Source organism: Drosophila elegans, unplaced genomic scaffold (assembly GCF_018152505.1).
Source record: "Drosophila elegans isolate 14027-0461.03 unplaced genomic scaffold, ASM1815250v1 contig_149, whole genome shotgun sequence".
Classification (NCBI taxonomy): Eukaryota; Metazoa; Arthropoda; class Insecta; order Diptera; family Drosophilidae; genus Drosophila; species Drosophila elegans.
The window spans coordinates 3,624,934-3,652,073 of NW_024545513.1; the positions used below are offsets into that span (position 1 = coordinate 3,624,934).

The 27,140-nt window shown below is 36.9% G+C and overlaps 2 protein-coding genes across 6 annotated transcripts in view; both read right to left on the reverse strand.

Annotated features, from left to right (window-relative positions):
• The window catches only part of LOC108138410 (integrin alpha-PS1), a 56,059-nt gene that overhangs the window by 23,680 nt on the left and 5,239 nt on the right, over positions 1-27,140 (reverse strand). The gene's annotated exons all lie outside the window — the stretch shown is intronic.
• LOC108138438 overlaps positions 1,101-27,140 on the reverse strand; it is a 32,114-nt gene continuing 6,074 nt past the window's right edge. For 2 of the 4 annotated variants that reach the window (XM_041710898.1, XM_041710899.1), the window contains exons 2-3: positions 5,963-6,030; positions 1,101-1,736 (exon numbers count right to left, since the gene is read on the reverse strand). In XM_041710898.1, coding sequence (XP_041566832.1) covers positions 1,196-1,636 — 441 coding nt within the window. In that variant the 5' untranslated portion in view covers positions 1,637-1,736; positions 5,963-6,030 and the 3' untranslated portion in view covers positions 1,101-1,195. The remainder of the gene's footprint in view (positions 1,737-5,962; positions 6,031-27,140) is intronic. The other 2 variants (XM_041710901.1, XM_041710900.1) reach the window with 1 other exon arrangement.

Consider the following 27,140-nt stretch of genomic DNA (forward strand, 5'->3'; position numbering starts at 1 on the left):
TTTATTTTTTTTTGGTGCTTCGCTTTTTGGTGGTGTGCGCATAAAATTTGCATAAATTACATGCGTCGACACTGACAAGTAAATTCACTTTGAAGGCAGGCCACCCCCCTCCAGACAAACCCCCTCCTCCCCCCATCCCTAATGTTATTGCTTTATTTTTGTCACATTCAGCAGCAGTTAGTCGAGTGCTGTTTTAGGCCATTATGTTAATGAGTTTTAATTGAAGACTCCGCAATATGAGCATTTTATTTATGGCTGGTTTTTGTTGTTTCAAATTTTTCGTTTTTTTTTATTTTTTTTAATTTCCATTTAATTTTGGCCTTATGTGGGCCTCTGCGGGAGGTGAAATTGGGATGGGGTGGCTGGGTTGGCGAGACTTTTATGTGATCAGCAACATGTTGTCTGGGTCTCAAATTTCCATATTGAATGGTGCATAAGTTATGTTGATTTTTAGTCGCAAAATTAAATGGATTATGTGGGTGGAAGTCATATTTTAATTTCGGGCCTTGGCTGGCAATTGAAAGGGATTTGTTTTGATTCCACCAAAGGGACCACTTTTGCATACATTTGGGTGCCCGAAAAACCCGTATAAAAATCTTAGGACTTAAGTACTCAAGGGACTTGAAAATGTGTGAACAGATAAATTGATTGATCACAAAACCAGTTACTTAATGTATATGCAATTTAAAGAAAAAGTTTTAAAGAATATTTTCTGTGAATTGCTTTAAAATATGGGATCAAGTATATATGTAAATGTACTCGGCTTTTATTAATCAAGATTGGATTGATTGCAAATATGTGATCAAAAATATATTATCATATATATAAAAGTTTTTTAGGATTTATTACCATAAGCAAAATAAGGGAAAACAGGTTCTACAGAAATTCTCAGAATTGCTAAAATATTATAAATATAACATAAATAAAGAACTATAAAAAATGCATTCTTTTGGGAATTAAAATGTAATTTATTTTTATTATTTCTCAGAGTTTCAAAAAAATTGTATAATCTATGAACCGAAAGAACTATACTGCATTGAATAATTAATTTCCATAAGTAGGAACAGTTTTACTGTGTGCTATGTTAAAAACTCACAAGCTTGGAATGTTCATATTTAATGTCTTCGCATGGCATTTAAATTTAAATAACTAACACGAAACAAAAGTATGGAGAGTTTTTCAAACAGAACTGTTACTACTTAAAGTAGTTGACAAATGCCCTTCGCAATTTGCCGAAGACACCAAGTTCGCCGGCTTGGCTCCGGGTATTTTGAGAAGGACCAGATCCGGGATCCTGGTTGAGGCGACCCACATGCCAGCGTAGCTGCATCCTACCGACCACCAGGCGCTTGGCCATCAGGACACCGGATTGCAGGTGCTCCGCGGAGGTGAATTGCAGCTCCAGACCCTTCTCCCGCTGGCGATACGCATACACTGAGCAAAAGCGCGAGAAGACGCTGAGCAGTGGTTCTTCGGCACCGGGTGCAAAGTGGTGCAGGCTCAGCCAATCGTTGCTCTTCAGATCGTCCGTAGAGGAGGTCCTGTTCCTGGCCAGCTCCACATCCGTTTCCGGTCCCTCCTCACTCTCACTTCCGCTCCCACTTCCACTTTCGCTCTGTGAACTTTCTTCCGACATGCTTTCTGTGCCTCTGATTATGGAAACTAAATTTTGTGGGTGATTTTGTTTCCCAGGTAAGCTTAGGTAACTTCTCCAAAATAATTCTCCTTTTGTCTACCTAAAAATGTTCGGGTATGAAAGGAACTTTCTTATATATGTATATATATATATGTATATTAAACAAAAATATTTTTTAAATAATATGTCTTAATTTACACAAGAAAATATTTCTCAGAATTTGCACATTTATTAAAAAAAGGTTTTGATTTTCTAGATACCTCTTTAAGTATTCAATTTGGGTTTTTCTACTAAGCAAATTTATCAGCGTTTTGTTCTTATTTACATATAAACTGGATATTAAATACTGTTTGCACGCAATATTTTGATTTCCCTTATCGGAAGTGCTAAAAACCCAAAACACTATCAGAGAGAGAGAAAAGAAAAGATTGCATGTGAGAGTTGGCAGCTGTTCAAACAAAAACCTCAACTTCAAAAATTAAAAACCCCAGATACATATGTGTTATGTAGATCTTTTTCTTGATAATATGCCACAACACCAAAACCCGATATAACATGAATGTTTTCTTATACCTTTTTTATGCCTTTTCAATGACAAAAACCATTTTAAAATTAGATATATTTATTTATACACTTTTTTGGTATGTTCTGATTAATATCAATTATATTTTGATAAAAACCAATAATAAATGATTTTTTTTTTAATATGCAAATAACACGTATCCATAAATTAACTTATTAAATAAATATTATTTCAATAAGTTCTTGTATGCACATGTTATCTAGCCTACACTTTACGAGCTAACAAAATTGGAGCAGAGGGCTAGGGCAACATCTGCCGAATAGATATAGAATATAGAAATGCATCCCAGATACTTCCTGGTCCCTCTTTTCGTATTGTAAGTGGGTCAGTCATTTGGGGGCCATGCGGTTGAACTTTTTTTGTGTTTTTCTGATAGCCACTATCAGTGGGTGAAAGGCAAAAACGAATAATTCCATTGGATGCGGAGTATTCATAATTGTTATGTCCATCGCGATTGAACTCTAATCCGTATCGCCTCATTTTATGGATGGAATATGGAATGCTCAAGTGTGTCTATTGCTATGCCTTTGCAGATGTTTATTTTTCGAGGGCCCTTTGTCAGTTGTTGCTGCGATCATTCGAAATTCATCGCATCCGGAGGAGGCAATCAATTTTGAATTCGATGCGATTCGATTTGTTTTTGCTTTGGTTTTTAGTTGCCCTCCACTTGGGAAACTACCAAACAAGAGATCTGATTCAGAAAGTTTTGGGGCTTTTGTTTGTTGACATTGGGATGTGTATTACAAATTTAAAGGTCTACAGGAAATGTATTTAAAAGTCTAGCTCTTTATATTTATAAATGATTTAACGATTTTCTTTAAATTTGGAGATTAAATTATATTCGAGCTTTCAAATTAAACCAATCTCAATAGCAAAATCAAAGAGCTTTTTGTTGATAATTAAGCTAGCTACAGAGAAATGCCATTTGGAAACTGGCACAGCTTAATACAAAAATTGTCATTCATAGCTTATCTCAACTTAGCCATAAAATTGCTTAGTGTGGGCCAAGAATTGCTTTGAACTGCGATAAGCTTTGAATCTGGAATCAAAGCGAATTCCTATAAATTGACAGCTCTGAAAATCAATGGAAATTCCGATCGCCCCATAAACATTTGCAAGTTCATTAGGTCCGCTGACTTTTATGGGTGACTGTGATCGCCTTCAAGCTTTATCTGAGAATCGCCCCCACAGATACTGAAATACTGGAACTCTCGAATGCAGGCAAACAAATGCTTTATTCGCGCCCTCCGATATTCAGATGTCCGTTAGTTTTGCACGTTTCCTCGTACAATTGTATATTTGTGTTGACTCTGCGAGTCGGGGGCGCAAAAAGAACCCACAACGACATTAAAAACTCCAACGGATCGCAGGCAACGGCTATAAAGCTCAACACTGAACAAAATTTGAACCACATAGGAAAGAATTCAATGTACGTTTAGTTTAAAATATTAAAAATATATTAAATTACATTTTGTTCATTAAAAACCGATTTTCTAACAAGCTTGCAAAAATGTTTATCATTCTGGGTTACATTTTTTTAAATAATTGTTTAGCAGAGAACAATATGCAAAAGTATTGTGTTATTGGAATAAATTATTTTAATATTTTCTTTATATTGTATATTTATTTTTTAGAATACTCGATGGTGATACTACAAAACCGTTTTATTTATGAAAAACAAATATGTATTGTAGAAATCTATAAATTAGTAGGAGGTTGAGTTATTTTCTTCCCGTGTTAAAAAAGGGCTTTGCAGGCGTGGAATGTGATCTCTTTGCATGCTCAATTAACTTTGTGAATTCTTGAGCCACCAAACTTCCAGGGAATTTGAGTGCTTTTGCTTTGGCACGGTGGTGCAGAACGGCTTGGTGGTGCAGTAGCGGTGGTGGCGCAGTGGTGGAGCGCTGGGTGCTGGGCAAATTTATCGCTCTGCCAGAGCTGTCAGCCTGATGAGCGTCGACATGGCAGGCCAACAACAATAAATGGCGAACAAAGCGCAGTGGCTGCTAGCCCACTGCACCACCCCCTCCCCCCTCAACTGCCACCATCTACCCCCTAACCACCAACCCACTAAAACCACTCAAACAAAACTCAAACCAAAAGATACAACACAACTGCTGTCCTGTCCAAGCGAATGCTCGTTAAAGGTGCTCAAATTTGAATTTCAAATGCGTTTGGCCGTTGCTGCCGTTGTTAACATTTTGCAGAAGTTAAACACTGAGCAAAATTCCTAAATAGTCATTTTTTTTGTAACTTGGCCAAAATTAGACTCATAATCATAAAAGTGACTGTTTTGCACAGCTGGCAACCTATTCTACCCATCCACAATCGGTTTAGAAAAATCAATATTGTTAAGATGCAAAAACAGATTTTTCAAAATCGATTTTTGAAAAATTAACTTTATGACCAATTTTCGGAAAAAATAATTTAATTTTTTCCGAAAATTTGAAAATCTTAAAAATTTTTAACTGAGAACGCCATTTGTTTGGAAATTTAATGACGAATTTGCCGATGTATGACATTCCATCTGGTGACCATTTTTTCCCAAGGTTTTGATACAAAAACCGATATTTTAGGTGTTTTTTTTTGGGTTTTTGGAGATTTAACAAATACAAAAATTCCTAAAGTGTCCTTTTGTTGTAACTTGGGCAAAATTAGAGGTAGAACCATAAGAGTGACTGTTTTGGACAGCTGGCGACCTATACTACCCAGCTAAAACCGGTTTATTACAATAAATTTTGCTTTGAAGCAAAAACCGATTTCTAAAAATCGATTTTTTGAATAAATTAATTTTATTACCAATTTTTGCATTTTTGATAAGGGGGTACATCATCATTTTTTTCGAAAATTTGAAAATCTTAAAAATTTTTAACTGAGAACGCCATTTGTTTGGAAATTTAATGACGAATTGGCCGATGTATGACATTCCATCTGGTGACCATTTTTTCGCAAGGTTTTGATACAAAAACCGATATTTTAGGTGCTTTTTTTTGGGTTTTTGGAGATTTGACAAATACAAAAATTCCTAAAGCGTCCTTTTGTTGTAACTTGGGCAAAATTAGAGGTAAAACCATAAGAGTGACTGTTTTGGACAGCTGGCGACCTACACTACCCATCTACAGTCGGTTTAGAGCCATTTATTTGTTTTTAATAAGAAAAACCGATTTTTCAAAATAGACTTTCGAAAAATTAACGTTATGACCAATTTTTAACTGAGAATGCCATTTGATTGGCAATTTAATGACGAATTCGCCAATGCCTGACATTCCATCCGTTGACTATTTCTTCCCAAGGTTTTAATATAACAACGAACACACACATTTCTAAAAAGTTTTTGTCGTGACTTTTCTTCCAGTGCAATGGGGCATGATGTTGCTACTGCAACTGCAATTTCTGTTGCATTTGCAGTAGTAGCTGTTGTGTGGCTGCCTCATCTGCCAGTTGTCAGCGGATGTGTTGATGAATTTATTTGTCAAAATCGCATTAGGCGGTTGACTTTATGAAACCACCACCGTGGCGATTACCACTAAGAGCAGCACCACCCGCACTCCTCATTTATATATGTGTATATCTTTACTCGAATATTCGAATAGAGTCTATAGTAAACGACATGTCCATGTCCCTGTCAGTACTTTCTATTGTGCGTATTTGTGTGCCGCTGATTGACATTTAAATGCAAACTGTCAGTGGGGTCCGGTACTTTTTTTTTTGTTTCTCATTCATTGCATTGTTATTGAACTCACAATGAGGTATCTCAACGGTTGTTCCTTAATTAATCACAGCTGCAGCTAATGGGTTAAGCAGTACATACCTGAAAGAAGAGGGGAAAAATGTTCAATTAATAATTGGAATAGCAAAGATTTTGTTTTTTTTATGTTAGGTAGTAAGCAACTCAAAAACAACCACAGCTTTGCAAATGCAAATATGTATCTCGGAGTCCAAAGCTCCCTTTCATACCACTCTTAGCCTCTTTTTTTAACCCCCCTTAACCCATGTTTCGATCTTTCTTTTGGTGTTGCTGGCAGTCGCAGCAGAAGCTAATTTAAATTCAAATTTAAATTGTTTGCCGTCGCTTTTTTATTGACAACGACAAGCTGCAGCAGCCACAGAAGAAAGAAAGCCAAGCTTCTGAAAGTGCTGAGTATATAACTTTTTTGTAGCTTAATTACAAAACTTATTTAAATGCATTAAATTATATTAAAGTTCTTAAATATTAAAATTCTTAGATAATATTAATTTTAAAAACTATATTTTTACATCTAAAATATATTTTTCTATTATTTGAAATAATAAAACCTCTTCTTTAAACGTCTATATTTAAAAAAAATTATATTAGAAAATTTTTGTATACGTTTATAGTAATATTTAATTTTAATTTTTATTTACGTTAATATTTTTTTAATACCAATTGCGAGAAATGGTAACTAATGAAAAAAAGTTACAAAAAATTCTTTTTGAAATCGTATCTATGTACCTGTTATTGAACTCATATTTTTTAAGCTCTTACTTATAGCATGGAATGTGACAATATCTTAAGATAATACCATTTGAAGGGCTCGAAGGTCTGTCAATATCTTAGCCTGGATAAGATAACGGCATCAAAATTGCGTTTGTACAAGCAAAAACCGACAGTAAATTTAATTTGTAGAGACTAATTCTGTGGCAACACTGATCGTCGGATCGCAGATCGAAGTTGCATGCAGCAGATGCACGCCTCGCGATTTGCCAGTTTCGGGTTTTCCTTTGCATTGGAGGGAAGAATACTGCTGCCGGCTTTTTGAGCTTTGCACCCACGCTTCTGGTGCTGCTGCCCACGCAATCGATAACAGTGAATAAATTTTATTTATTTATAGTACATATATATCCATACGCCCACAAGAAATGCGATTGGGCGCGGGAACTGTCAATTAGGAGCGGATAAAAACCCTTTAAACATTATGTTGAAATCCCTGGGGACATTGCCCATTCCATTTATGATAATTGGGTGCTTAATATATTCAATATACAATAAATATATATATTCCCAAGGTTTGAGTCAAAATCTCGGGGGAGAACATTAATTTATGATTGCTTAATTTTAAATTTATTTTTAAAATAATAGGGGAGTGTAAGCATGATTTTGAACAACGCTTATAAATTTACTCCCTAAAATAAGTTACTTAGGGTGTTTAAGAAAAATGTTTATTACATATTTCATTTTAAAAATATAAGGGATTATCTTTCTTTTCCGTTTAAAATTCAAATGGGTTTTATGGGCATTTTTTTCTATATTCTTATGAAGCTTAGCTGGAGGTAAAAATTTGAAGAACATATTTAATTATTTAATTAGATTAATTTCAAATTCCATAAATTTCTGATTGATTCAACTAACATGTGTGATGTTTATAACACAAATTTGGACTAGGATATCGGCGAGGAGGATCCAACTATCGCCTGAACCAAAGACCATCCCAAACAGCGATTACTATGGACATACATGCCTCTTCCCCGTCATTCCCACCATCCTACCACGAAATCCCCGTTGCTCCTGCTGCCAGAGGAATCGTCATGCATTGCCATTTTTGGTATTTTCAGCCAATTAGCGGCGCAAAGGCTTCAAATGTTAAGTAAAAGCGAAACGGGCTAACGAAACGTGGCCAAGCCGAGCTCCTTGGCCAACAACACAGCCCAGCGGAGCCAACTGGCCGAGAGCAACTTGCATTTTTAATGGTGCTGCCAAAGGCGGCGGCAAAGGGGGTTTCGAAGGGGGCTTGGAAGGAGCCGAGCCAGAAGATGTTTAGCTGAATTTGCTCCTTTGAGATGGCAAAAAAAGACGTGACACGGTTCCAGAAATATTTATAAGTTATCATGTTTCTAAAGGGGGTATTATAAAAAGTTATTGGAATTCTCACACATAATAAAAATAATTGTATACATAAATAAGTTTTTGATAAAAATTAACCCTATGAAAAACTTTATGTGATTCATTAATGCCAACCCCCAAGTGAAGTTTAATATATTTACCACTTAAATAACTCTATTCATAATTATGATTAATTATAATTAATGGTTTAAAATTAAGCCAAAATTAAACTATAAGGGGATGTAGTCAGTTCTGGCAAATCAAGAAAAGCAATTTATAAATATATGCGATAAGACAAAAATAAAATGTTGATAAGGTAAAAATAACATAAATGTCAGAGATAGGAGAAGATCCCTTTGAGACGATAAAAATATAATGCTGATGACCACAATATTGACGATGATGTTTTTTTATTCACTTTATGGTGGTGATTCACTTGTACTTAATGAGAAAATCATTTTCCATTTACAATATTAGCTTTTCATGAATGGAATGTTCTATTTACGGGTGATGAGATTTTGTGGAAAATTACTCACGCACGCAGCTAGCTGACTCACTTTTGGCGTCCTATAATCCCCGTCATAATAGAGGTAAGCATAATCATCTGATAAGATAGCAAAACTGGAGCAAATAGCTGTATATATTCCCGTCTTTTTTTTCAATTTTGCATGAGAAAATATTGAATTGGTAAATGGCAATATCACGCGGCCATCGCTGAGCTCGTTAGTGGAGTCCAATCAAATTTATGCGGCGGCCTTAGAGATCCTCCTTTTATACAATACTATTTATATGTGACTCCCTTCGGTTCCTGGATCGCCCCGTCTCTGTCACTCCGCCCCAAATAAGGTCACGCCCGTTTGCAGGACTTTTAATGAAGCCTTAAATGTCATTGATGAAATAACTGCGCAAGCGATCGATCCATTGCGATCCGATTCGATTCGATTCGTTGCGATTCGCAGCGATTCGATTGTCGCCGGCTGCTAATTAAAGCTGACCATCTAAGGTTCGAAAAAGTCACAATCACAATCACTATCCCGGACCCCCTAGCTCCGCCCCTCGGGTAATTGGCCAGATTTTCCTTCGGGCATCAGCGAAAGTGATGACAGCTGGACCTCAGGGGACACGGTGAAAAAAGTTGTCATTAAAAACGTTCTCGAGCTGGAATCTATAGAAATAAAAACTGTCTTCCAATTAAACGTCTAAAAAAAAACTCATAATTTAGTACAAAAGGGGTAAACAACTACTTTTCATTCCTAGTCTTTCCAGCCTTTATGCGTTTAAATTAACCTTTCTTAATGTTTTTTCTTATATTATTTTTCTTTTATTTTGTAATAATATGAATTACTTTAACAGTTTTATTATAAATACATAATTACGCTTAAAATGTTATTTTTTTCATTTAGTTAACTCTACTTTTTTATGAAGACATCATAATAACCAACACCTTGTATTTATTTTAAAAACCTTACTCATTTTATAATTTATTATGTGGTTGTTACAAACTTTTAAATCTTTTATTTTTAGTATTCAACAAATATATAAGAAATTTATAAAAAGACATTTATATTGCAAGTGCAGCACTCCACTTGCGAAAATGTTTATGTATAAACTAAAGTCATATATTTAATCCTTTTATTTATTGAGCACTTAAATATATTTAATATGTGAATATTTTTTGCAGTGCTTTTTTTGCAGGCGTAGCTGGAGTTGCATTTTGAGCCAAAGGTTTCGAGTGGTTTATGTTTTCCATCGATCTTGGGGGTGGCAGTTGAATAGCTCGCAGTTGGCTAATTGGCTCATTGGCCTGTGGCTAATGGATGTTGACGCTTCCGTCTGTGTCGAACACACACATTTTCCCCCTCCCTCCCTGAATTTTCCCTTTCAGATGGATTTTCCCCTCGATTGGCCGCAAACAAAGGGGAAATTAAACAGTAGTCTGCAACAATTTTCGGTCAGTTGGTCAGTTGATTTTGGCACAGCTGGCTGGACAGCAAAAACAAAATAAAAAGGGGGCGTTGGAAAGGTAACAGAGAGGCGAAATACAGAACACAGAATCCAAAAACCAGCTTTATTCTTCGACTTTATCACGCCCGTCATCTAATTCCTTCTTTTCACATTTGGCGACCTTGAAAGCGCCTGTTAAATTTGTCGATAAATTATGAAAGGAATGCGAGTCGCTCGTTGAAAATACATATTATATAAAAAATAAAATCTGTAGAGGCAAAGAAGAAGTAGAAGAGGAGCAAGACATGCCAGCAGAAGGTGCAACGCCCAACGGCGAGAACAAAATACAAGAATAACCAACGAAACTGAAACTGGAATTGGAAAAATAAAAGGGGAGATACAGAAAATAAGGCTCTTGAGAGTGGATCAAATTCTTAACTGAGAAAAATACTGTCCTACAAATTATCATAATTTTGCCATATTCTTTATGATTTTATTACACAAATTTATAAATTTTTAGACGAATTTTGATATTTATTACTGATCTTGAGAATTTCAAATGTATTATAGATAACTTAATATATATTTTTGTTATATTTTGTTAATAAAACCTTGTCGTGCTTTTTAGGAGATTATAAAACATACAAAACGTAATAAATAAATATTAATATCTTTATAAGAGATATGTAGTGTAATTTCTAAAGTTTTTGCTGATCTCATCTCTTTGTTATATTTTTTCTTGTGTATAACTTATGGTAGTGAGAGGAAGCAAAGTGTTGGGATTTATCAGAAGGTAAATGGAGGTATAACTCTGGAGACCCCAGTGCACCAACCTGAAAAAGATAGGCCTTGATGGACAGGTGAGAGGAGGAGGTAAAAGTGGGGGGGGGGGGGGTTTGTGGATCTGGGACCAATAACTACAGAGTGACAAGTCAGTCAGATAAAAACGAAGCGGATAAAAAGCCGGCCAAACGACAAGAACGATGAATCCAGCTGAATTCAAAGGGGAGAAAAAAATATAAGAAAACAAGGTGAGAAAATGGCTTGATGCATTTCCGTTTACAGTCAGCTCCAAATCGAATATGTATGTCGAATCTCAACTCAAGACACACGCACAGTTGCGGTCAAAATACTAGTAGTTGTTTGGCAATCAATGTAAAGCTAATAAATACTAAAAACTAATTGGGGCAAATAAATAAAAATTGGATAATATATATAGAAACAAAAATTTATAAAAAAAATGTTTAATTTGTATGGTATATTGAAAAGTAAATTTTGTTTTATTTTCTTTAAGAAACTAAATCAAGGATCAAAGGTTTTTAAGTATGCATTATATTTGAATAAAAAAACATTTTAAAGCACTTCACATTGTCCCACTACTAGTATTTTGGCCGCAGCTGTTTATATGTTTTTCAAGGCTAAGCCACTGAAATGCAGCCAAGCAGGCAAAAATCCGTTAGCAAAATACAAAAAAATAAAAGAAGAAGCGGTGCTCGGTTTCTATTTGTACTTTCCATTTGTGTGTTGTCAACAAGAAAAAAGGAAAAGAAAAAACAAACTAAACGGCAGCAGCAAGTTTGAGGCATTTTAGTTCAAGTGCAAGCTGTCAAGGCGAATGGTGGAAAATCGGGGGTATGGGGGATATAGGGGGCTCCAAGAGGTGCATCCAGAGGGATGGGGGGTGGACTTTTGGGGACAGGGGATCCCATAGCGAGCCATTCAAGTGGTCGGCATCCATCCAATAAAGTAAAATGCTTGCGCAAGTCGCTCTGCAGATCGCCAGGCGGCCTCAAAAGTGAAAGACAGACGGGGAAAATGCCAATCGAGTGATAACAGGGGTTTTCGGGGGCAGGAAAGCCTCAGCCTCAGTCCCAGACTCAGCCTCAAGTGGCCAAACAAATTGAAATTGCGGCACGCAAAAACATCAACCGGACAAGACCATCCATCTCCCTCCCTCTCTCTTACTCTTCATGTTGCTATCTCTTTCCGATCTTTACCCAACTAAACACAGGAAAAAAATTAATTAATAATAACAAAGAACACCTTATAAGCCCTTAAGAAAAATGGAAAACATAGCAAACAATTAACTTCAGTTAAAAAAATATATATAATTTTTTATAAGACATTAAAAGACACCCTTTAACTTATTTAACTTAACATTTGGAAAAATATATATAATTTTATTGTACAATTTTATGATTGGTATGTTTGAGTTGTTTGAGAAGTTTTACTATGCTGCAGATCACTTTATGGGTTGATTTTCAGCTGTAATATTTTTATACCCTTGCAGAGGGTATTATAATTTCAGTCAGAAGTTTGCAACGCAGTGAAGGAGACGTTTCCGACCCTATAAAGTATATATATTCTTGATCAGCATCACTAGTAGAGTCGATCTAGCCATGTCCGTCTGTCCGTCCGTCTGTCCGTCCGTCTGTCCGTCTGTCCGTCCGTTTATATGCAAACTAGTCTCTCAGTTTTAAAGCTATCTGCATGAAACTTTCCCAAAAGTTGTCTTTCTATTGCAGGTAGTATATAAGTCGGAACGAGCCGGATCGGACGACTATAGCATATAGCTCCCATAGGAACAATCGGAAAAATAATTGAAAAAAAATTATAACTTTGCTGTTTTTTAATTTTTTGTTTAGTTCTTCGACATATAGTAATGGTTAAATAATTCAGAATTATGGTTTAAATTTCATCAAAATCGGACGACTATAGCATATAGCTCCCATAGGAACAATCGGAAAAATAATTGAAAAAAATTATAACTTTGCTGTTTTTTAATTTTTTTTTTAGTTCTTCGACATATAGCAATGGTTAAATATTTCAGAATTATGGTTAAAATTTCATCAAAATCGGACGACTATATCATATAGCTCCCATACAAACAATAAAAATATATAAAAGAACAATCAAATAATTAAGCTGCAAATCGTCATAGCTTCAATGTTTTTAAACATATACGCAAGTAAATCATAATTTTAATGTTTTCAAAAATATTAAATTCTTACGATAGCTGCAAGGGTATATGAACTTCGGCTTGCCGAAGTTTGCTTTCTTTCTTGTTATAAATGATTTACTTCGCTTTAATCCCTTAAAGGTAAAATAATCAATTAAAAAAAATGTTTTCTTATGTTTGTTATATTTGTTTGGTATGCTAGTTGTTAAAGAAATTTTACTGGCTTATTATAAACGATCGATTTATTTTAAACATTTTTAAAACCATATTATTTTTGTGTGAATTATATACCATTACATTAATTGCTGATAAATATTTTTTTTAATTATATATCTTTTAATAAACCTTGTTTGTTTTTTCATATTTACAAATGAACCACATTTTGTTTGCAGTGTATGCAGAGATGGTAGGCATGCACTTCGTCATCATCAGCATTCATTAGCGTGAGCGGACAGCCCATCGTGATCTGTGATCTGCGATCTGCAGCAAAAGCAGCAGCTGCGGCATCAATTGTGGACAGCCCTTTGCTTTTGGCACTGGATTCTGTGCCACTGGTCATGAATGTGCTGGCATTCATGACTTGCATCCGCATCTCGCCTCTCGGATCTCATTGGATCTCATTGGACGGGCCATCTGCAAAGTGTCCCATTCGCAGTCCCAGTTGCAGTTGCATTCAGATTCCCCGGAGCCAACTCCGGATCATTTGCCAGCACTTTGCTAATTTCTTCAGTGAAAAGTGGCTGGGGATAGCCCGACTGACCCCGACTGTGGCCAAATGATTAGCGAGCTGTGAATTGGAGAAGTTGTGATTGGAAAGCGGAGAAATGGTGGGGGGTACTAGGAATGTGGTGAAGAAACCAATGGAAACCATTGATGGACGAAAAAGTGAAGTAAATGGACCTAACAATTGGAAATGCCTTCAAACTGGGAAGGCAGGGACTAAAACAAGCACTTGGAATGCGCAACAAATTTCAGCCAGGTGAAAGGAAAATACTTTAAATACATAGGCTAAAACATATTTAGCTAAAAGCCAATTTAGAGAAAGAGGAAAAAAAGTATCAGTTTTCTAAATTTCAAAAAAGAAACTTGGGGATTGAAAAAAGTGCAAAAACTCTTCAAAAAAAAAAGGTAGGCAATGGAGAAAGTACAATTCTTAAAGTAAAGTCACAGTAACACAAAAATAGAAAGATGGGTTGTTTATGAAATGTCTAATATTAAATTAAATTGCTTAAAAAGTAAAAATGTATATAAAAACACATTATACAATTCAATAAATATATAAAGTATCACACAAAAAAAGGACTAAATAATCTTTATTAAGAAACCAGCCGCCAGATAATAAGATCAACGTGAGTAATGATATCGCAAGAATTCTTGGTTGGCAGCGTTTGTTTATGGAACTCATAAAACAGGTGAGTAAAGTTATTTAGAATTGAGATTCTTCAAGATAAAAATCTGTGCTGAGTAAGACAATGTTAACAGGAAATTGCAAATAGCTAACAAAATTACTCAGCACCGGAACAACATACATATATATATATGCATAAATAAACCACAGAAATCCCAGTGAATGGAAGTGTCTTATGGCAAATCAAAGAGGTTTTTCTGGTCCCCAGTCGCCCAACACTTTTAGCTCCCCAGCATCTCCAGTCCCCGATCTCCGATCTCTGATCTCCGATCTACATTCCCTCGAGAGAACCCTAAAGACGGGTTCTGCGAGCATGTAAATGCAGTTCTGGCCATCAGAGGGTATTATAATTTCAGTCAGAAGTTTGCAACGCAGTGAAGGAGACGTTTCCGACCCTATAAAGTATATATATTCTTGATCAGCATCACTAGTAGAGTCGATCTAGCCATGTCCGTCTGTCCGTCCGTCTGTCCGTCCGTCTGTCCGTCTGTCCGTCCGTTTATATGCAAACTAGTCTCTCAGTTTTAAAGCTATCTGCATGAAACTTTCCCAAAAGTTGTCTTTCTATTGCAGGTAGTATATAAGTCGGAACGAGCCGGATCGGACGACTATAGCATATAGCTCCCATAGGAACAATCGGAAAAATAATTGAAAAAAAATTATAACTTTGCTGTTTTTTAATTTTTTGTTTAGTTCTTCGACATATAGTAATGGTTAAATAATTCAGAATTATGGTTTAAATTTCATCAAAATCGGACGACTATAGCATATAGCTCCCATAGGAACAATCGGAAAAATAATTGAAAAAAATTATAACTTTGCTGTTTTTTAATTTTTTTTTTAGTTCTTCGACATATAGCAATGGTTAAATATTTCAGAATTATGGTTAAAATTTCATCAAAATCGGACGACTATATCATATAGCTCCCATACAAACAATAAAAATATATAAAAGAACAATCAAATAATTAAGCTGCAAATCGTCATAGCTTCAATGTTTTTAAACATATACGCAAGTAAATCATAATTTTAATGTTTTCAAAAATATTAAATTCTTACGATAGCTGCAAGGGTATATGAACTTCGGCTTGCCGAAGTTTGCTTTCTTTCTTGTTATAAATGATTTACTTCGCTTTAATCCCTTAAAGGTAAAATAATCAATTAAAAAAAATGTTTTCTTATGTTTGTTATATTTGTTTGGTATGCTAGTTGTTAAAGAAATTTTACTGGCTTATTATAAACGATCGATTTATTTTAAACATTTTTAAAACCATATTATTTTTGTGTGAATTATATACCATTACATTAATTGCTGATAAATATTTTTTTTAATTATATATCTTTTAATAAACCTTGTTTGTTTTTTCATATTTACAAATGAACCACATTTTGTTTGCAGTGTATGCAGAGATGGTAGGCATGCACTTCGTCATCATCAGCATTCATTAGCGTGAGCGGACAGCCCATCGTGATCTGTGATCTGCGATCTGCAGCAAAAGCAGCAGCTGCGGCATCAATTGTGGACAGCCCTTTGCTTTTGGCACTGGATTCTGTGCCACTGGTCATGAATGTGCTGGCATTCATGACTTGCATCCGCATCTCGCCTCTCGGATCTCATTGGATCTCATTGGACGGGCCATCTGCAAAGTGTCCCATTCGCAGTCCCAGTTGCAGTTGCATTCAGATTCCCCGGAGCCAACTCCGGATCATTTGCCAGCACTTTGCTAATTTCTTCAGTGAAAAGTGGCTGGGGATAGCCCGACTGACCCCGACTGTGGCCAAATGATTAGCGAGCTGTGAATTGGAGAAGTTGTGATTGGAAAGCGGAGAAATGGTGGGGGGTACTAGGAATGTGGTGAAGAAACCAATGGAAACCATTGATGGACGAAAAAGTGAAGTAAATGGACCTAACAATTGGAAATGCCTTCAAACTGGGAAGGCAGGGACTAAAACAAGCACTTGGAATGCGCAACAAATTTCAGCCAGGTGAAAGGAAAATACTTTAAATACATAGGCTAAAACATATTTAGCTAAAAGCCAATTTAGAGAAAGAGGAAAAAAAGTATCAGTTTTCTAAATTTCAAAAAAGAAACTTGGGGATTGAAAAAAGTGCAAAAACTCTTCAAAAAAAAAAGGTAGGCAATGGAGAAAGTACAATTCTTAAAGTAAAGTCACAGTAACACAAAAATAGAAAGATGGGTTGTTTATGAAATGTCTAATATTAAATTAAATTGCTTAAAAAGTAAAAATGTATATAAAAACACATTATACAATTCAATAAATATATAAAGTATCACACAAAAAAAGGACTAAATAATCTTTATTAAGAAACCAGCCGCCAGATAATAAGATCAACGTGAGTAATGATATCGCAAGAATTCTTGGTTGGCAGCGTTTGTTTATGGAACTCATAAAACAGGTGAGTAAAGTTATTTAGAATTGAGATTCTTCAAGATAAAAATCTGTGCTGAGTAAGACAATGTTAACAGGAAATTGCAAATAGCTAACAAAATTACTCAGCACCGGAACAACATACATATATATATATGCATAAATAAACCACAGAAATCCCAGTGAATGGAAGTGTCTTATGGCAAATCAAAGAGGTTTTTCTGGTCCCCAGTCGCCCAACACTTTTAGCTCCCCAGCATCTCCAGTCCCCGATCTCCGATCTCTGATCTCCGATCTACATTCCCTCGAGAGAACCCTAAAGACGGGTTCTGCGAGCATGTAAATGCAGTTCTGGCCATCAGTTCGGTTTCCTTTTGCTTAATGCACTTGCCAAAAAAAAAAATGAGAATGGTGGATAATTTAAGCAGTCTTTGAAAAGCATTTAAACATGTTAACTTTAATTTTTTTTTTTAAGCTGATTTATATCACACTCTCAAATATAATTGAAACTTTTCAAATTATGAAATTTTCAAATTCAATTATTTTGTTTTGTTAATATTATTTCCAATGAATTATTTATCGTTAAAGATTTATCCTTCAATTTTGTCTATATTTTTTAATAAAATTAGAAAGCATGTTACATATTGAGAAATTGCGTCAACAAATACTAAACAATAACAATGCTAAAATGCATTACACTTTACAATTGCAATTTTTTTTATATTATTAGTCCAATAAAATCTTTTTATTTTGTAAATGTTTCAATATGTTTCAATATGCTGAAATTCATTAAGAATATTTTGAATCGCTTTGAGATCTCTGTTTAGTTTATTTTCGAAGTCATTATTGGATTTCAGATTTTGTTGAGTGCAGCTGCAGGCCCGTACTTGTAGCCTCACAACAATGACAAATTCCAGGGCAAGGTGCCACAATTGCTGCGAGTTCCGGGAACTGGATGGGTGGCTGCGGTCCGCCGGCGAGGGCATTTATGCAGATGAGTCCGCTCTGTGATTATCTGGCCCACGGTGCAGCCTCGCTCGTCCTTCAACCCGAAGCGAGGCTTTTAATAAATTGATCACAACAAATTGCTGACAGCTGATGTGCCGCGCCCGTACGCAGAAGTTGCTCTTGCAGTTGCCTTTGCTGTTGCAGTTGCTGTTTTAAGCGGCAGCAGCAACAAGTTCTCAATCAAGGCAGCAGTGCAGCAGTGCAACAGGTGCTGGCTAAATGACAGACAATTGCTTTTAGCCAGGGCCACTTTTCGAGCGGATCGGGTTCACTGCGGTTCAAAAACGACGCAATTTGATTGGAATTTCTCGTGTGGCTGCCACAAATTGCTGGCAATGCAAATGGGTAAAATGAGTTTAGGGATCGGGATCGGAATCTCGATCCCTGAGATCGGGATTTCGCCTGCGGCTTTGGCAATCAACGTCAGCGTCAACGAAGCGTTGAAAATGCCAATGAAACGGAAGCTGCAGCAGCAACATATATTGCAACTGCAGCAGCAGCAACATATAGCAACTACAGCAGCCACATCTTTCAGAAAAACAAAAAAAAAAGTAGGCAGTGGGCCACAAACAAGTTCTGCGCGCCAAATAACAAATACGTTTTAATAACATTTAGTCTGTGTGCACCACCGGGCGTATGCGTAATGCGAAAATTGTTTGTTGCGGAAAATGCGGAATGGGGAAAAATATTAATTGCTTTTTCCCCCTCTGCTTGTTTTTTTTTCGTTTGTCGATCAGCGGGGTGTCCGAGTGGGTGGTTACCAGTAATTGGGTCGTGCCAAGTGCCACGCCCACCCGCTGCCAGCGCCTTAATTGTCCAGCAAATGAATCAGCCCGCTAAAAAAAAGTGTAAAACTTGGTAAGCGAAATGGAAAGCTACTAACGTAGTAAGTAACTATTTCTGGAAAAGAAAAATTACATTTGTTTAAAAATATTGTAGCTACAAAATTCCTTGATAATAAACTTTATTAAACATCGAAATATATTTCAAACACAACTAGAACTTAAGCAAATGTCAAAAGCAGTAATCTCTTTAAGTAATTAAGATGTTAGGGAACTAAAGCTTTTAAAACTTGGCATTCTATCAGGTAATGGAAGTGCCTTACCTAAACGAAAATGGCTTTGCAAATAATTAACAGCGCCCAGTTATTTAGGGCGCTTTCTCTGGCTTTGGCTCTCGAAAATTACGGAATTAACCACATCTAAATTGGATCGCTGGCGCTGCGAACGATGTAGATCATGTTTATAGCCCATTAAAAACGAGAAGCGATGGCAAAATTAAAACCGAAATTGGGCCGAAATTGAGAACTCGCCTGGGAACGGCGGTCCAAGCTAAAAACTATTGTAAAAAAACAGCAGCCAAAATAATGATGCAAACAGCTGGCCAAAAGCGGCAAATTGGCGACCATAACTCTTGATGACTTTTCGCCATACATGCATACCCATTTTTCATTATCGAACGGGGGAAAGGGGAAAACCCAGATAAACGAAGGAAATTGGCATGGCCCCCGAATTTTCCAATTAATTGGCCATACAGAAAACGATCTAAGTATGTGACATAATTTTCCAGTGGATGCGTCATGCTTGATTGCGTTTTTCCACCCTTTTTTTTTGCATGTGACGATTCGCGCACTCGAGAATTAATTATCTGTGAGATTTTCCCTGGGGCGGAAGTGACCAAAAATGGGGAAAATTTAATGAAAAATGTGTGTGATCGGTGGAGGGGAAAGGGGGAAAATCGGAGACTTTCACTGGCAGCTCGAAAGACGAGAAACGAGACGAGAAACAAGACGAGAAACGAAAGCAGCACTGCCCACGCCTCAAGAGCCGAGAAAACCCGACGAAATCATAAAACGAAACGTGATTTGCTTTTTAATTACGGCCCCACAAAAATATATAAAAATGAAAATGAGCTAGTGAACGAGGAACGAAAAAAAAATAGAAAATGAAAGAGAAAGAGAAAGACGCTTTTCCGCCAGAATGATTTTCCAGCAACGGTCCAGATCCAAAAAGAAAAAACAAAAAAAAACAGTTGACGATGTCTGGCGTCAACGGTTCGTAAATTTGATGGCTCCGGAGTCCGCCCAAAAAGCCGAGCATGTTAAGCAGATCTTGGCGACTTCATTTGGTAATATGGGAAAGAGTTGAGAATTCCTTGCGGATATTATGAGACATTTGTAGAATTTTCATGGGTCTCTCAAGGTTTTCTTGAAATCATTTTGCATATTCAGCAGATTTCATAGCAACTCAACTTACATTTTAATGGAAAATATAATACATTTTGAATTTGCCAGCTGGCAATGGCATTAACACAAAGTTTAAATAAATTATTAAGCATACAAAACAAAAATATATTTTTACAATCTGGACCTAAGCTGGTTTTCTGAAGAAATTTAATATCTTAAAAGAATTTTTGAAATCATTTTGAACATGCAGCATATGTCATAACAACTCAATTTACATGGTAATGAAAAATATAGGGAGACATTAATATAAGTTATAGTAAATATAATTATTAAATTCTTAAAATTAATATTTAGCACACATTGAAAACAAATGTAAGTCCACAAACAAAGTTCAAGCTGTTTTAAGGTGTTGCCAGCGTCAGGAAATATCAATCAGGGCAGTCAATCACTTTAAATGGGAAAAAAACAAGAACTTTGCCGGATAACTTGACAGTTGAACGAACTGTTTGAAGCTCTGATACGCCTTTGGCCTAATCGCACCTCATTCTGGTTTTCTGGCTTTTCTGGGTTTTTCTGCCGGTGACGCCCCCATGGAAAACGCCCCCCTGGATTGTCATTGTCTCGGTGAGGGGAGGGGAGGGTAGGGGGTTCTGTTTTCAAGGAAACGCCCTCCAAAAAGGGAACTGAGCGACACGAAACGGAACGAGAACTGAAAACAATAACCTTATCAATTAACCCATGGGGAGTTGGAGTTGAGGAGCTGTGGAGCTGAGGGGTTTTGGAGCTGGAGTCGCAGACCTACACAGATATGACTATCCATTTGGTGCCATGACTGCAACTCCGCCAGATAAACGCAGTTGTTGGCGCTGCTCTTACCTGGAAAGCAAATAAGCCACAGCAAAAGCAAAAAGCAGGTCTACTTCAACTCATAAAGTGGGACCCAAGTGCATAAAACACGGCGACAACAACGAAACGAGTTGAAGTTGATCTTCCCTATCGAAGGGGTATTATTATATTAAAGATTAATTTAATTTAATAAAGAATTAAGAATTTTCTATATTTGTTGTACTCATTGAAAATTATGATATACATGATTTAAATGTAAGTAAAATGTGGTATGCATTGAATATATTATTTTTGCTTGTGATGATTTGAGAATTTCAAGATTTTATATTTTTTTATTGACAGTTAATACTGGCTTAGATATTTTTGCTTTGTTAAATATTTGTTGGTGGCTTTAAAGAATCCTTATTCCTCAATTTAATATTTATAGGGGTTTTATGAAAGGTTTTGCTAACTTTTATATTGACTTTATTTGGATAGGAAATATATATATTAATTTTTTATTAAACAACGAAACTATATAAATATTAAAAATGTATTTAAATATGGGCTAACAAAGTTTGTAAGTTTAAGGGCAAAATAATTGTATGTTATTAATTTTTAGAGCATTTAAGATCTCGACTTTCCCGAACAAAACCTCCTCATTTCTGGGTTATTGTTGTTGCCTTTTGGTAAAAGTGCCGCACTGCAAGCTTGTCAACATCGATGTGTGTGTATCTGTATCTGTGTGTTCGTTTATTCTTATCAAGAGTTGTGTCGCCATCGCAGTTTTCGGTTTTGGCGCCCACACGCAGCCGAAGAAGTTGAGGTTGGAGCAGCAGTTGGAGCTGAAGTTGTTGCCCCAAGCCAGCGCAAAAGTCTGGGCCTATTAGTCTGGGTGTTGCGGCCAAAGTTGCAGCTGGGAAACCGAAACTCGAGTCGAAGCTTCGAAGTCGAAGCAAGCCAAGTCAAAATTCGTCAAGCAAACATGCCACCAAACACCCACGTGCCACAAATTTTCCAAGGCGGTGGGCGTGGCAAGTCGATCGGCGGCAGGATTTGCATTTGGGCAGTCGAACAATCGGTGCCACATGCTGCAGCTAAAAATGTCTGAAATATCTTCTCGTCTAAAATATTAAAAATATCACTAAAATTCAGCTGTGAACGGGAATCGATTGGAACATTACTTATCAGTAATTTAAAACAAAACAAACGATTTTTTGTTGTGGATTTTTGATTTATTGAGAGCTAAAAAGCAGCTGATTACCTATACAATTGTACAATTCATTTTTTGACCACTTTTCTAATTTATTAAAAGAGGTTACAGCATACATTTTTGCGAAAATTGGACAAAAATAAAATAAGTTTTAGACTTTAATAAATTGTACTTAAAGATTATGTTTTTAACGATGTATTTTTAAAGTTTTCACTTCTAAAAATTTGTAACCAAAGCTTAAGTTGATTTAAGTTATTTCGAACCCAATCTTGTCCCTTTTTTCTCTCTCTCTGAACCAAGAAGCAAATACAGATGGCCAGAAAAAGAGGTGGAGAAAGGGGGAGACAAACAAAGACGTCCCAAAAGTGGGCGACAAGCAGGCGTGGCAAGCGTTTGTTGAACTTTCCAGCGTGAAAAGCTGAAGAAAAAAGCGGGGGGGAAACTTCAACTGAACAAATCTAATCAATCTCCAGCCCATGTGTGTTTGTGTGTATGAGTGTGGGTATAACCACCCCCCGCGCACCACCCCTTTTCCAGCTGATGAACTGCCAACATCTGTGGCAGGCAGCCGCAAACTAAGTAAGTAAAACAAAATAAATAATCATAATAAATAAACGAGCCACGAAAATCTCGCAGCAGCATGTGAAAAGAACCGGCGAAGAGATGCAGATCGGAAAAAGTGAGGGAAGCCCAGAGGAAGAGGGAGGGGGTGGAAAATCGGAAAATCAGGGGGTTTTGGATGGAGGGGATTTCCGAGGCAGTTGCAACCAAATTGCGCGAAGCCAAACGCCTTAAAGTGCCAAGAGCGAACAGCTCGCAATCAAGGCAAGACAACGTCGAGGCCATAATTTGTGGCACCAACAAAAAAAAAATACAATAGGAAATGAAGAAAAAGCCCATGGAAATAGAAGAAAAACCGTGAAAAACTCACAAAGAAGAGTGTCAGAAATCCAATGAAATAATTTAGAACTTCACAAATGATTGATTTTACTGTCGAAACAAAAAGCATAAATAAATACTGGCAAAAATTTAAATTGTATTTAAACACTTTTTTTATACATAGCTTAGATTGTGAAACAATAAGCCAAAATAAATTTATAACAAATTTTGAAAAATATGTTACATTCTCAAAATAAATTTTAAAAATACAAGAAAAAAACACTACTGAAACACTAATAATGCCAAGGGTGACCCCGATCGACGAAAGGGGGTTTCGTGTAGAGTTGCCATAACACCAGAAGTGATCAATTTCATTCCAGATGGCCAACTTCTACCCAAAGGCTCGATACGATCTTCATTTGGTTCACCCCGAATGGCCCAAAATGTTTAACAAACTGCCAGCCAAAATCGTTACAACCAAACGAAAAACCGTAAAAAAAAATACAAAATGGGAGAAAAACAAAACCGATCGCCGGGCGATCTCCCAGCACGCAAAGCCCACCGAAAATGAAAAAAAAATGGAAAAAAAAACAACCGGCAAACAGTAAAAAAAAACCAAGCTGGGAGAAAGAAACCAAACGAAAACAACTTAAATTACCAGCACGGCGTCAATTTTCATTAGAAACAAGCAACACGGCCAGCAGCACGATCGCAGATCCGCCAGAGGAGCGGGAAGAAGCCACTTGGACCGGATTGAGGTGGACGGGAAGGTTAACAGGGGCGGAGTGCCAGGGGTACACAAGGGGGCTCCAAGAGGGGGGTCGACATGGTCGAGATGGAGAGCGATCCCAGCAAAGTTTTAGCTTACTGCCGCTGCACGACGAAAAAACGTACACGCAATCAGACTTTTGCACTGGGTATTCGGTACTTGAAAACATGAAAAAATTCATATTTATTTTAAATATTTGCTATTAATACATACCGAATTTGGTAGAAGTTCATAGATCTTCATTCACGTATCTATTTATATAACATTTGAATGTACAACAATATTTTTCTTGCAAAAATATAACGGTAAATATAAAAAAAATTCTGTTTAGCATTCAATAGTGACCCATTTTCCTCAGTGTACATTGGTGACTGGGGCAGGTATGAGTATTGGCAATGGTTCGATCCATCTGCGGCTTTGTCTGGCCTGCTTTGCTTTGCCATATACCTTCTTCTCCCCCTTTTCTCCTTTCCCGGTAACGAGTTTCATTCGCACAATTCTGAGTTTTGCCCCGGGGCAAACAGCAAACAGAAAACATCGGCAAAAAGGTGGGGAATTTGGTGGGGTAACCACGGTATTTGCTCCATAAATCTCACCCATGTGACTGCGATACCAAAGAGGGTTAATGCCACGGCCGGGAAATCTGCGTGTGATGATCGGGATCGAAATCGGGATCGGGATCTGATCCGAGATCTGCGGTCGAGGTCTGGCTTTCCCATACTCTATTATCCATGCATGCTTATTTTCATTGACAACCGATCTTGAACTGGCTTTTTCCCATGATCCAATTTTTGTAGGGAAATATATCTTACAGATATTATCATAGTCTTAAGTTGAATGCATCATTGTGTAAAAACTATATGTATTTGCTGTCTAGAACACTTTATGTTTAATTTTATTTAATTTAATTTTTTAAATATTTTTGAAGCCTTTTATCTTCTTAATCTTTTCTTTAGCTAAGCTTTTGATTTTTGATCTGTGTGTTTGTGGATATTATATGTGTTAATATTAATAATTTAAAAATGTAATATTAAAACATTAATATTTTAAATTAAATCCCAATGTTGTTTTTAATTTATTCAAATGTACGGTATATTTTTTACTATTTATATTTAAATTTAAATTTTGATCTGTACGATGTATGGCATAATTTTGGGTCACAACCCAAGATGTCAACTTCCTACTGTGTAGTTCTAAGTCCTCTTCTGGTAAAAAACATATTGTGCAGTTTAGGATTATACTGCTGCTGAGCTCCCCAGTACTATGTTTATTACTCAACTTTTGTCGCTCCTTTTTGTCGCTTGGTCTCCAAGAGATCCCCATAGATCTGCCGATCCTCTGCTGATCCCGATCAGAGATCAGTGGGTTGATCTCTCGCCCATCCTCCGTCATTATGCCATTGCGGTTGCCCAGCCCAAAGGGCAATTTGTCGGAGTTTCGAGCGGTGGCACTGGAAGCAATGGTTGCCACATTTTGGGGCTTATTGATTTATCGTTTGCTCAGCGAGACGACAGAGATTCTTCGGTGGTCGATTCTTCTGCTCGACCGATTCTTCTAGTGGGCCGATTCTTCTCTCCACTCTTTTCTGCCCCAAGGCGTGGGCTCTTTGATTTCTATGCGCAAAATCATCGTGAGCGTTTTTTTATTTTTTTTTTACCCCCAACTTCGTGTTTGATTTTTTTCCTACAGTTAACCCACGCGGCCATGGTTTTTCTTCTTTTTTTTTTTTGATTTTGATTCGGATTTGGGATTTCGAGTAGAGCCAAAATCTTCGCAGCTCTTCTGCGCGATTCTTCTGTGCGACTGCCATCCAATTGGCAATAAATCAAGCCGCCCACACGCTTTTTTTTTGTGCTCAGTGCTCTGTGCTCTATGGGCTTCTTATGACAGCAAGGGGTAAAGGAGTTAGCCGGGGAGGGGGTTAACACTTTCAGAGCCTCGGGTCTCATTAGTCGCTGGCAGAAATTATGTTGCAAGTCTTCTCAGCTCTCTGGGTTTTTATTTTGCAAATGTATCTGCTGCAGCAAAGACCCCAGATATCCCAGATCCCAGTCCCCAGATCGGTTTTCCGATGCGAATCTGCAGCCTGTTGTTTCCCACACCAAAATGGGCAATTTTGTAGTGCCTTTTGAATAGATATAGTATGTATGCCCCCTGCTCCTATTTCTTCTATTTTCTATAAATACGCATGCCAACTACTCCGCCCTCAGCTCCCCGGAAAATCAATTGAATTTTCACGCATGTTTATGGCCCGCTCAACGTTCCATTGAGCAGGCGGCTTTACTGCCTACAGTGGGCACTCAAGCGGGGCAGATTTAAAATGCCATAAGAAATAGAAGTTTCAAAGTTTATTTACCAATGATTTGTATCAATTACAAGTTGTTTATTAACATATTTAGATCCATTTAAAACTAGTAAATTTAAAAAAAAATTTAAGTGAATTTCGAAAGTTGTTTTATGACTAAAACAAAAAGTTCCTTATAGGATATATTCACTGTGGTCTCGGTTGGAGCAAGTGAACTTTTCTCATGGATCTTGGCTGCCAGAAGTCACACCCCCAACCTGCCCCTCTTTCCAGTTTTCCCAGCCTTAGAAAATTCGGCACTTAATACCCCACGATCAGTGCCTGTGCCTCCAAATGTACAGTGGTGGCCACAGTAATAGTAACTGTGAAACGATACTCAAAATAAACAAACATATTAATTTAAACTATTTCTTTTATTAATTTGTTTTAGAGTTGGTTAAGCATTTTAAAAAAATACGGAAAATGAAATGGTAAATTAAAGGCAATCTAATAACTCTTAAAAATCAGTGAATATTTTTGTAATACATATAAAATGGCATTCAAACATTTAATATATATCTTATTTGGAATTTGTATATCTGTCTGTTTTTATTGACTCCAACTGTGCGTGCCAGTGTTCACATTTATTACATACACACATGTCTGTCAGCTTACTTTGCCTTAGCAAGTGTTTTTGGCCATTTCCTTGTCGACTTTTAGATAGTTTTGGCGCTTTTCGCTCTTCGCATTTCGCGTTTTTGGCTTCATTTGTTTACGAGGGGTGGAAAGGGAGAGGGGGGTGGACTGGGGTGTAGTGGAGTGGGGTAGATGAGGAGTGGGGTAGATGAGGAATGGCCTTTTGGGTTGGGTTCTTATATTTTTTCTATTTTTTTGCTATGGGCCTGGGCCAACTATTTGGCGGAAAACAGACGCATAGACACACACACCAGCGGCGAAAAAAGAGCAACAATAATAACCATAAACTGTCGACCAGCCCAGTGCCCAACCCACCCCACAAAGCACCACCCAACCAGCACATCTTACCCCCATCCCCTTTTCCACCGACTGTTTGGCGTCTGTTGACCTCATTTCGCCGAAAAGTTTTTTTAGTTGTTTTTTTCTTTTTTTTATTTCCATTTGGGCTTTTTTTCCCTATATTTTGGCGCAAACAAGGAACACATGGTGGCGGCATAAACACGAAGAATGAGTTGTGG